Source organism: Hyaena hyaena, unplaced genomic scaffold, assembly GCF_003009895.1.
Source record: "Hyaena hyaena isolate Hyena2069 unplaced genomic scaffold, ASM300989v1 scaffold_179, whole genome shotgun sequence".
Lineage (NCBI taxonomy): Eukaryota > Metazoa > Chordata > Mammalia > Carnivora > Hyaenidae > Hyaena > Hyaena hyaena.
The window spans coordinates 1,345,911-1,358,128 of record NW_024080812.1 but is presented as its reverse complement, the minus strand read 5'-3'; the positions used below and the strand labels follow the sequence as shown (position 1 = coordinate 1,358,128).

At 42.6% G+C, this 12,218-nt stretch overlaps 1 protein-coding gene across 1 annotated transcript in view; it reads left to right on the top strand.

Moving 5' to 3' along the window:
- Positions 1 to 12,218, top strand: part of RAD51B (RAD51 paralog B) — a 568,552-nt gene that overhangs the window by 509,550 nt on the left and 46,784 nt on the right. Inside the window, exon 9 of the mRNA XM_039240745.1 lies at positions 5,099 to 5,202. Coding sequence (XP_039096676.1) covers positions 5,099 to 5,202 — 104 coding nt within the window. The remainder of the gene's footprint in view (positions 1 to 5,098; positions 5,203 to 12,218) is intronic.

Sequence of the window (12,218 nt, the reverse complement as noted above, 5' to 3'; positions counted from 1 at the left end):
CCAATGCTGACCAGAGTTTTAAGCCTCCAACCAGAGAAGGTCAGTTTCAGACTACCTGATTTACATGAATCAGGTGCTGGGCCAGTTGAGGGAGATTAAATAACTTGCCAAGCCAGGGCGCGCATTGTCTTTCTGGAAACCCCTTGCCCTGGGTTATCATGAACATCAGAACAGAGGAAGCTGATTGTGGAGCCTGCGTGACATGCAGATTCAGATGAGTGATGAGATACTCACACTACGTCTCCATCAGTGTCTCCCCAGAGACAGGCCTTCAGGCTCTTCAGGCCCCTCCTAAAGCCCCCCTGGGCTGGCAGAATTGCAGTCTGATTGACATAATGAGCCTGGAGAAGGCTGATTAGGGTAATGGCGAAGATAGTCTGCCTGGTTTGTGCCCCGGCTCTGCATTAACCAACGACATGACCTTGGGAGCGTTACTTAATCTCTCACAGCCTTAGTTTGTCAATAGGGGTGATGATATTACCTACCTCATAGGTGGTTGTGGGGATCAGAAAAGATATAACTAAGATATGAAACTCAAACAAGATGTAAGCTCTCCTTATATATAGGGCTCACCTAGTGCCTCTCTTCTAGTGCTTTAAAAAGATTGTCTTTTCTTATCATTAACTTTCAAGGCCTCCTGTTACTGCTCTTGTGGTGGCGTAATGTTTGTAAGCATTCCTGAATCTTCTAGATTTTCTCAAGCCACTCATTCAGATTCCATTAGAAACTTTTCCGTGGTCATTTGCACTTGTTGCCTTTAGTCAGGACCCGAGCTTACCTGTCCAGAAAGCAGCCAGTATACGGAAAGTAGATGGATGCTCTCTTATACTGGCTTAGGGGCATGGCATTCTTTAAATAGTCACCACTGGCCAAATGTGGCTCTGACCCCTGATAACATCTTCCAGAACCTGGGAAGTGCCTATCATTTTATTGTCAAAAAAATGTTTTTTGAGTGCTTAGCTAATCAACAACTCGTAATTATTCACAAGTAGCTGTCTTGTGGCAAACTTGGAAGTTCAACCTTACTTCATCCTGTCACTTAGCAGGCACTTAGCAGGCTTCGGCAGTTTGCTTGAAAATTGTAAAAATGCCATTAAGTTTAGCTTAAGCTAGATAAAATTAAGAATGTAAATCTGCTGCTAAAAAGAATATATAGTAACATGGCTCAAAATTTAGTAGGAATAACTTACTATTTGATCAGTATTTATTATCTTCTGTGTGTCAATGACACAGGATGATTGAGGCATAAGTTAAGTGATTCAGACATACTAGCATGAATCAGGCATGGATTTGACCCTTTTATTTTATTTTATTTTTTTTTTTAATTTCTAGGAGAGAGAGAGAGAGAGACAGCGTGAGCAGGGGAGGGTCAGAGAGAGAGGGAGTCACAGACTGAAACAGGCTCCAGGCTCTGAGCTGGCGGTCAGCACAGAGCCCGATGCGGGGCTGGAACCCATGAACCGCGAGATCATGACCTAAGCGAAAGTCGGACGCTTAACCGACTAAGCCACCCAGGCGCCCCCGGATTTGACCCTTTTAAAAGTATGTATCAGAAGACGGTGGAATGGCATGAGTGAAATAAAGTGTTATGGGAGTCTAGAGGAGGAAGATGTTATGTCTGTGATGGCCAAGGAAATGGCACGCAGGAAGTGGTATCAAAGACGACATATGGACCGAAAGGCATTTCAGGTATGGAGGGGACATGGGAAAGAAGTGATTGAATTGGAGCAAAGTCTATTTGAAGTGGAATGGAGGGGAGCAGTGTAGAAAGGCAGATCAGGCACAGGCTAGAAGAGCCTTGAATGCCAATCTGGGGAATTTAGAACTATCTGTGGGCACTGGGAGCCATTGAAAGTTTTTGAGCATGCTGATCAGAAGTGGCAGGGCAATGTGCTTAGATGTGTACTTGGGGAGGTTAATCAGGCAGAAGAAGAGAATGGACTTTAGTGGGGAGGATCTGACAGCAGCATGGACAGCAATTAGAAAGCTCTAGGAGCCACCCTCAGGTGAAAGCTAATGTGGGCCTGATCTAAGGTTGGGATAGTAGGAATGGAAGGTAGGGAATGGATATAGGGGAGATTTTACAGCTAAATCAGTAGAACATCACAATTTATTGGAACTGAGAAGCATGGGAGAAGGAGAAATTTAAAAATGGAACTGAGGCTCGGAACCAGATTAACTAGAAGGCCAAAGAAAGAGACAAAGAAGGAAGAGTAAGTTACATGAGAAGATGTGAGCTTGATTTGAAGATGCTGAAATTAATAGTGCTGCGATTCATTACATCAGTCTTGCAGTTCTTGTTAAAAATGGAGGAAAGGTGCCGAAGCCAGTCACAGATTGAGACAAAGGCTACAAAATCATCCACATCAGGGTGACATCCTTGTCAACAGTGAGGACATCCATATGGAGCAGGTGTTGCAAGCGTGGTGGGAATGAGTCATACCATATATGGCTCATAATTATGTTCATTTGTGTGTTTTTAAAATTTTTTAAATTAAATTAGCATTTTAAGATCAGGAGATTGTACTTTTTAAGACATGGCTTCTCTTTTCAAAATCAAAAGATGTGGCTATGAACTCATTCTGTCACATGATAGCAATAGCTGGAACGAGACAGGGTCTGCAGCCTTGAGGTCATGGATGGATTGTCTAATTCAACACAGTCTCCACTACTCCCCATCATCTCCTAATACTTAGTATTAAGCACAAAGCAGAGTAATAGTTGCCTAGGGCTGGTGGGCAGGAAAGAGGGGCTTGAGGCCTATATAGTTAAGGGGTATGGGATTTCTTTTTGAGGCAATGAAGTATTCTAAAGTTGATTGTAGTGATGCTTGAACAACTGTGAATATAGTAAAAACCATTGAACTGTATACTTCGGGTGGATTGCATGATGTGTGAATTATCTCAGAAAAGCTGTTTTACAAAAATGCAAAAAAGAAAAGAACAATCAGTTGCTATTGCCTTTGCAGGGTTGGTTTTCTTCTAACAGAAAATATTTCTCTGTTAATATGTCTCTGTCATACTGGGGAAGATGAAAGACAAGAGGGTTATATATTTCAAGAAGAATGGAAGACAGTGTATCTCTTTGTGGTAATAAAGAATTCCTGCATTTTAATATGCAAACACCTGACCTCTTTATTAATACACATTATCTTCCTAGCCACTGAAGGCATTTCGGTGGTAGGAGAAAACTTGGTCATGGCCCAGCCCCTGAGGTCCACCCACAACTAGGAAGAAATAGAGAAGAGAAGCAGAGAAGGAAAAGAATACTCCACATGGTCCAGAAAGCAGTATGCCGAAGGAGGGGGAAGCTTGATCAACTGCTGACAAGAGGTCGAGGAGGATGGGGACAGGAGGTTACGGGAGACCATCCAGTGAGAAAGCTTAGAGAAATGGGACCAGAGAGAGACACAGGCACAGATGACAAAGTGCCCTGGGTGCATTGTTCAGGAGTTAGTATTTCCTCTCAGTACAGAGGGCTGCTGCTGGAGGAGTTTAAGTAAGGGAGTGATGCAATCACATGAGCACAGTCTAGATCATGTGTTTTCCAATTAGTTTGTGTATGTTTTGACTTATGTTCATGATGAAGCAAGGTCACCCTAAACTTTATCCTTCCCTATGCTAAATTCTTCATTCTGAAACTTTCAGGCTTGTTGAGGTCCCAGTTGTTGGTTTCTATCTAATTCATTCCTGTACCTGCTTGAACCAGAGAAAATGTATGGTTGGTGTTATCTAACCCAGGGGCTTTCAACCTCAGCACTGTTATGTTTGGGGCTGGATGACTCTTTGTTATGGGGGCCTGTCCTGTGTCTTGCGGGGTGTTTAGCAGCATCGCCAGCCTCTGCCCTCTAGATGCCAGTAGCTCTTCCACTGAGACATTGCCAACAAAATCACCTCCAGCCTAGAACCACAGACCCACATTCATCTGCCATAATATTTGGGCCCAGGGGTGTAAGGCCATGCAAAGCCACCCTGAAAGATGACTGGTCTACAAAAGAAGACCAATTCCTACTCTAGACTGAGGGGTAAAAATCAGATGATACAGTAGGCAGGCAATGAATGAGAAAAGCTCAAGACCTCATGTTGATTTAGCTAATTCAGTGGACTTCAGCCCCTCTGTTCTTAGTCTCCTCATTAAAAAGAGATGGCATCTTGTGGATACAGGGCAAACGAGATGTCTCACTCTGCCCCGCAAACGAGATGTCTCACTCTGCCCCCCACTAGGGCTAAGATTCCTCCCATGGCCCAGGGCCAAAGTGGGCACAGGAATTCAGAGGAGACCTCAGGATGTGCCAGATGTGATGGGGGACTGGCTTCTAAGTGGTGAGACTCATGGGCCTGCCTCTAAGAAGGAACAAGAGGAGGAGAACAGGAATAGTTTCTTTCTGGTCACATTAAGAGAGATCCGCAAAGCTCTGGGGATGTAAGGCAGTAGCTGTGGCTCAACCTGGAATAGACTAGAAACTCAGATGAATACTTCAGATCCTCCCCTTTATAGGAAAGTCTTAGAAGGTGAAAGGATGTTTCTCTGGGGATAAGGATGTCTAAAACAGTTGAGACATGAAATGGTTAGATCTTCTAGAGTGCTCTTCTGGGAGGTGTGTGTGCAGGGGTTGGAAGGGCAAAGGAGTTTTATATACATATTCCACCATTTCTACATCATTTAGGAAAATTGAGTTAAGACTCTTGTCAAGCTAAAAAAGTCTTACAACTGTTAAACTAAGACTATTTCGTATCTGGCTCTTATTCTATGTAGTAGCATTATGCCTTTCTACTGTGGATGTTGAGTGGCTCGATTTATTATTAGCAATGGCTCCAAGCGCCTTGCATGCAACCTCTCACTGATCTATAACTCTGTTATCTTTTAGCCCAGTGGTGGTCGCTTTGGCTGAGGCTGAAGGAAACTCATGCTGGTTTTTATTTTTAGTCTCATGTTCCTTAACCCCTCTCCTTCTTCTCTAATTTGTCAACTTTTGTGGTCATGAGCTGAGCCCCCCAGTCGTCTCTAAGCAATGAGCGATGACTGGACTTTTGTTTATGTGAAACACCATTACAAGAAAGGGCATTCATAGTCATGGCTTTGCCCTGTTTCATTTCAGGCACTTGTGGATCCAGCTGTGTGATGGCTGCCCTAGGAAACACCTGGAGTCACAGTGTGAACACCCGGCTGATTTTCCAGTACCTTGGTTCAGAGAGAAGACAGGTGAGTGCTTTGACAATGTAGTCTGACTGTCAAGGTCATCAGAGAACAAGATGTATTTAGCAATGTGAGTGTTCATCTTCTGAAAGCATTGGCCACGTTGTCTGTCCTGGGCCAACATTGTCAGGGGTTGGTAAAGAAACCAACATGCCCACCTGCCCTGATAGCTCTTATAATGAAGTGGGAAAGAAGCCGCTCACAGGAAACTATATGTAAGAATAGAGCCCATAGAGTTCATGTGCCTCCTGATATTTGTCAGTGGCTTGTAAGTGACTAAGGTCCACCACATCTCTAAGGGGTCTCAAACTCTCCCATCTCTAAAAGGTGAATGATCATTTCACTTAGCTGGTGTTTGTTGAGGACTAGATAATTTGTGTACAAATTAAATAGGGATGGTGCTTTTTCTTGAGGTTAGTATGCTTAGAAAACTGTAGGCCAGACAGATTCTGCCACGTGATTAAACCACTCCCCAGACCCTGGTTACTTGTGCGTTAACTCCTAAGCCAATAGGTTCTAGGACTGAAAGATGCCAGAGAGACCCCCAAAAGGATGATAGCTCTCTCAGAGCTCTCTGTGTATGGTTTCAATCCTGGCCTCGAGTGAGAATTCCCCACCTTCCTTCCAGAAAGGTTACTTTCTACCCCGTTCTTAATCTTCTCTTTCACTCTGAAGAGAGGGACACCACAGTCTGACCCCTTTGGTCAAATGTTTCATAATTAGGGAACTTATTTTCCCCAGTGTCTAACGTCAGCTTTATTCTGTGGTGTAGACCAGGTTCTAGCATGACCTCTCCCACAAGCAGAAGGAGGAAGAAGACAGGGCGATTGTTCCGATTTGCCGGATGGGGCTGAATTCAGAACCCAGATTTCCCCATCTTGCTGAATATACTACAATCCAAGTTATTAACTAAAGAGGCATGAAATATCATGCTGGTGGTCCTTTCTGAGGGAGGTGGCAGGGAGCTTGCCCTTTACCTGCATTAGGTAAATTGGCTCTCTTTCAGGGAGTCAGGAATCATCAGAAACAGACATGAGCCTTTGCCCGTTCCAGACATAACTTTCCAAGTGCCCTTGGTTACAGACCAGAGGATTCTTCTTGGTGTGCTTGGGACTGTGTAAATAACATTCCAGCTTGATGATTGAGTCAGCCATGTTCTGAGAAGATGGAGCTGCTTGTTTTCATTTAGGGGAACATTCTTAAGTTTTCAGGCCCTGGCGTGCTCATTACCTCAGCAATACCTTTTCCCCGATGATTCAAGTATCCTGGGTTCGGAATCCATTACTTCTCTTTTCAGTGGAATGTATCCAAGGATGTTCTTGTAGAACCTAATGACCTTTGGTTTGTACCCTAGGTTATAAATTATGTTATATAAACCCAGTTTGCAGCTATCAGGGATATCGTTAAGGATTGTCAAGTGCTGCTACCTAAACTCTTATTTGAGGAAGCAGAATTCCTTGTGAATCAGTGTTCCTTCCATTCACTTTCATGGATCTTTAACCCCTCTCCTTGACAATGTGTAGTTTGTCTCTGTTTTAGGTTTTAGATAGCACACAATGAGTTGGTGATATAGTCTATTATTTGTGGTATCATGGATTCCAGGCTCCCAGATCCTTGTTTTTACCAATTCTAGCTAGTATTTATTAGTAAATAAAGAAGTTAGAGCCATATTCTTCTTTTCCTTTTGTTTTAATAAAATAGCCAGTCGTTTCCATGTTTTTAATGTCAACAGGAAGTGGCTGGTAGGAAAATGCTATCATTTTATGTCTCTTTGGTAACTGCAGGGTTTTGGTGGTCCTCAATTCTTGGCTCATAAGGTCAAATACAGGCCACCAGTCACAAGAACAAGGAGCACAGTATGGCTGGATCAGTGACAGTCTATCAACTCATATCCTATGAAATGAGTCAGTGATGTTATCTTAATCTACAAAGAACAACATGTTGCTCTCATTGGTAATCAATCAAGAGCAGAGTTAAATGCTTTTGAATCATGTTTTTACACACTATTTAGTAAAATATGTAAATAAAACAGTAAAATATAATAAAATGCTATAGCAAAGTAAAATATGACCAGTGTTAAAATGGCCAATCCAGGCAAAAGAACTTACACTTAATTAATCTCTAGAAATGTGCATGCCTTTGGGGACCAGTCCTTCAGTTTGTGGCCTAATAACTAGGATAAAATTTGATATAGAAAATATCTCTCTCTCTGATGAACTTATCTTACATTAGTAGAAGGTGTGCATCATGCAACCTTGAGCCTTTCCTATGGTCTTACTTCATGACAAAGTAGAGAAACCATATGAAGATAAGTCTTTTCTGGGATCTTTGCACAAAACAGTAGCTTCAACTAGTCTTTAAGGCAAATGTTCCAAATAGTACTTCCCTATACACTACTTAGTAGGAGAACATGCCCAGATCATTCTAGCATTGGCAGGTCTATGGAACACCAGCCACCAGGAGAAGACACCAGGTATAGCTCCCCCAACCCCCACCAAGGCACAGAGGCCACTACACCAAGGGATCAAGGACACGGAATGAGGATTATGTTTTATCCCGTTTCTATGACATTGAGCTCTACACCAGGGCTCTCGAATTTGAGGCTTAGTCTGAGATCACAGGGCTGGAAGGAGGTCAGGTCAAGCTGAGCGGCTCTGCGAGCCGATTAAACCAAGAGCTGAATTGTAAAGTCCAAGGGAAGGAGTCCTCCCTGGCTGATTATTTTCTTTACACCCTGGAAACTTGGTAAAATTATATAACCAAGAAAGAAATCTCCTTATCAGGGCACAAGCCAAGTTAATTCTCTTGTTTATTCTGCTTCAGTGTTTGCAAAAACCCTCTTAAGAAACTGGGAAACATTTTCTTTTGGACTAATTTAGTTTTTTTTCCATTTGACTTTTATTTACTCTTCGAGTCGGCTTCAATCCTGCCCCACCCTTTTTGCAACATTTTTATTCTTAACAAAGACATGTCCTTAAAGTAGAATTAAAATGGCTTCTATTAGGGTTCCCCCCCCCTTTTAGTATTTTGGTCTTTTTTTTTTTTTAATAATCAAAAATATGTTTTTGGTCCACCATGTGCATGATGTGGGAATGCAAAGAGGAAGATACAGTTCCTGCCTTCAAGTCTCTGGCCTCATATGAGAGCTGGTCCATGTGTGTATACACTCATAAATAATCAAAGCAAAGTGCAGGAGTTAAAGAACAAACTAATATTGAAGTGCTGTCACAAGGCAGTGTTTGATTTGTTACCTAATAAGCGGTGAAAATGGTACCTGCTTTGAATCCAGAGCAAGATAAACTCATCAGAGGCACGTTAGTTTTTTTTAGAAGGTGGGTCTTGAGTATCACTTTAAATCAGTGTTTCTCAAGCCTGGCTGCACTTTAGACTCATCATGGGAGCATTTACTAAATAGCAATGCCAGAGCCCCACCCTGACTGATTAAATCAAAATCTGTGCCAATGGGGACGGGTACAACTGTTTACTTTATCCATAAAGCTCCCCCAAGTGATTCTACTGTGCAGGCAAGGCTGAAAACCAGCGCCTTAAATAGATAAATGTATGTTACTGAGAAAAGAAAGGGAAGATTTGGGGTGAAGAGAAACAGCAAAAGCAGGCAAATCACACATTCAGAAGACACAGGTTGGGTTTGGCCCTGTCACAAAAGCAGAGGGTCTGTGCCATCATTTATTTGACAAGCCTTTATTTAATTACCGCTTCCCTGCTAGTCACCATGTAAGATGGAGATTCAAAATAGAAGTAAGTTGATGCCCTGAAGTTGTTCACAATCTACTGGGGGAAGGAGGTGAATGTGGAAATGGTACATGCTGCATGGCCATGATGGGTTTGGTGAGCTTGGAGGAGAGGGCGGGCCCCACTGCAGAGGAAGGTTCTTTGGGGGTTGTTGAGGCCGCAGCATGTACAACCGGATTGGCTGAGACCTTCCTTCAGGAGGCGCTCAAAGTGACCAAGCGGGCTGTCCCGAGGGGCTGGAAAAGGTGAAGTAAGGGTGGTAATACTTGAAAGGAAGATGAAAAACTTGATGAAATATTTATACTATTTCTCATCAAATCATCATGAAGTCCATTCCTACAAACCATATGTGGGGGTTATGTAAATTTTCCAGTGCCCCAGAAGTAATGAAGTAAATTAATCCCAACTAAAGCTTCACACCCTCTTGATGAAATAGTATGAGTCTCTCATTTCAACAAACTGGGAAGAGGTGACTTTTTCATACAGGAGGTTTATTTAAAAGGATTTTACAGGGGCGCCTAGGTGGCTCAGTCAGGCGTCCAACCTTGGCTCAGGTCATGATCTCATAGTTCATAGGTTTGAGTCCCTCATCAGGCTCTGTGCTGACAGCTCAGAGCCTGGAACCTGCTTCAGATTCTGTGCCTCCCTCTCTCCCCCTCCCCTGCTCATACTTTGTCTCTCAAAAATAAATAAATGTTAAAAAAATTTTTAAGGATTTTATAATATTTTCATCCTTTATTTAGAAGTCACCTGGAAATAAAGAACACTTGAGGGAAGGGGCACCTGGGTGGTTCAGTTGGTTAAACATCTGACTCTCAGTTTCTGCTCAGGTCATGACCTCATGGTTTCATGAGTTGGAGCCCTGCATTGGGCTCTACACTGACAGTGCAGAGACTGCTTGGGATTCTCCCTCTCTCTCTCTCTTTCTCTTTCTCCCTGTCTCTCTGCCCCTCCCCCACTCGTGCTGTCTCTGTCTTAAGTAAACTTAAAAAAATTTTTTTTAAAAAGAACACTTGAGGGAAGAGCCTAAGGTACCCAGTAAATTATTGAGGAGACCAATCCTACTACTCAGGCTCCTGATCCTTACTGGAATCCTTAGGTTTTTCTCAAGGTTCCAGGTTGTTTTGCATCTTGGAAGTATTTAGTGTCTCCTTTCTGGTGATATAATTCTCTCAGTATCCATTTTGCATTTTAAAAGACTCAAACACCATCACTGTGAAGACTTCCTGACACCCAGCCTTAATCAGCCTGCTTTTCCTCCGTTTTGCCCACAGATGCACTTAATACTTGTCTCTGTTCTTGCATGAGTGAAACCCAGATTGTCAGCTCCTTGAGCACTGTGACTGAATATTATTTGTGTACCCTCAGGGGCAGAACAACGTTTGACACTTATACAGTCAATACATTTATTTTGAAAATGAGAGAGAGAGAGAGAAACTCCCCATATCCATATGTGAACCCAGTCTTAAGGAAGAAGGCCATATAGTTTATTTGGAATCACTCTTGCCCATAAGAATTGAGTTTTGCAGCTTAATATTTCCCTTAAAGTCTCAGTGATTGTCAATTAGCAAGGTTGGCGTCAGACCTTGACAATTATAGCAGATACTTAAAAAGAAGTGCTATATGAATACTGAATAAAGGAATATCTTTTTGTGGAACCAGCCTGCTGGGGGCTATGGGAGAGAAAGAGCCAGGCTTCCTTTAAAATCCTAGTTGGAATTCCACTGTGTAAGCACACCAGAGCCCTAAACACAGACCCAGACTGAGTGAGGGAGAGGAGTTCCGCAGCTGCTTTCAGGGAATGAGCAGCATGGGGCCTTCGACTCAGGGGAAGGATAAGAAATCTTTGTTGCCATCTTCCACGAGGCATGAGTTCTGCTATCTGTACTTGGATAGGCTTAATGGAGGGCTGACTAACTAAAGAAAAGATGAGAAATCTTTTCTCTCTGATAGGCTGAAGGGTAGGTTTGGGGCAAGAATGTCGGGCATACCATCATATTCACCCGAAGAAGGACACTGAAGAGGATGTTTTACCTCATGGAATCAGTTTTATGTCTTGCTACTACTCACAGATTCCTCCAAAGAGGATTTCGAGCTTAGTTGCCTTCACTCAAAAATGAACCCCTTCTCTTTGTAAAATGTTCCAGGTCATCGTGTTTGTTCTGTGTCTTTCTATCTCAGCCTGTCTGCTGTTTTCAGGCAAAGAGGACATGGAGGGCAGGAGACGAGTGTGTGTGTGTGTGTGTGTGTGTGTGTGTGTGTGTGTGTATCCGGCCAGAAGAGAAGTTCAGCTGCAGGGGTGGGAGAAATTTCTTTTTCAGCATAAATGTCTGCAGAAATAGCAAAGGGAACATAGAATCCCAGCCAAGTACATTGCCTTGGGTATAAATGTTCCATCCCTTTTCAGAGCTGCTCAAGTATGAAATCTACCCCTCTGCCCACACTCTTCCATCAGAAGTGCTCTAACAGGTATTGGGCAGATTGGGGAAATGTACAAAAGCAGAACCCAGAATGGTGACTTTTAGAAGGACTATTTTTTTTTCAGGTCACCAGGCAAATGTATTAAAATCTGAGGAAATCCTACCTTAAAGTACACAGTAACAGCACATGAATGCAGTCAGAGAGAGCCTAAAGGCAGGCTCCATCTGAGAAAGGACAACATAGACACCCAAGGGGACACTTCCTGTTTCTGTCTTCACAGTTGAGATAAGAATATCAATGCCTCCATCACCACCTACCAAAAAAACCAAACCCCATTGGATCGCTCTGAAAAAAAGTCAACATATTCTAAAATACCACTACTTCTGAATGGGCTCAAGTAGAGAAAACTTTCCCTTGAAGGAGTTCCACTGGAAATTGGCAGTTAAAAATTCATTAGTACAGTTGCTGCCATGCTTCTGATGGGGATCTCCCTGGACCATGATAGACAATGTACCTTTGCTGAGGGGCAAAGTCAGTTTTTCCTAGGAGATTTTGAGCCACATGGAATCGAGAAAAATTAAAATCAGAATCAAAACAAAACAAGGCAGGAGACCATTGTAGGGTTTTAAATGTCATTTTTTAGCAAATAGAGTTATAAGAGTAAGTGTTATCATTTCCAAAAGGAAAAGTTACTTGAACACCAAAAAATAGAAAAGACATTATTTATGAATAAAGAATACTACTGTAAATCAAAAAAATCTGTTTTCATGGTGGAATTACTACATATCCTTTTTCTCTCTTTGAGGAACACCATCTCTGACCATCAGGGGCTGAGTGACTGTTCCACT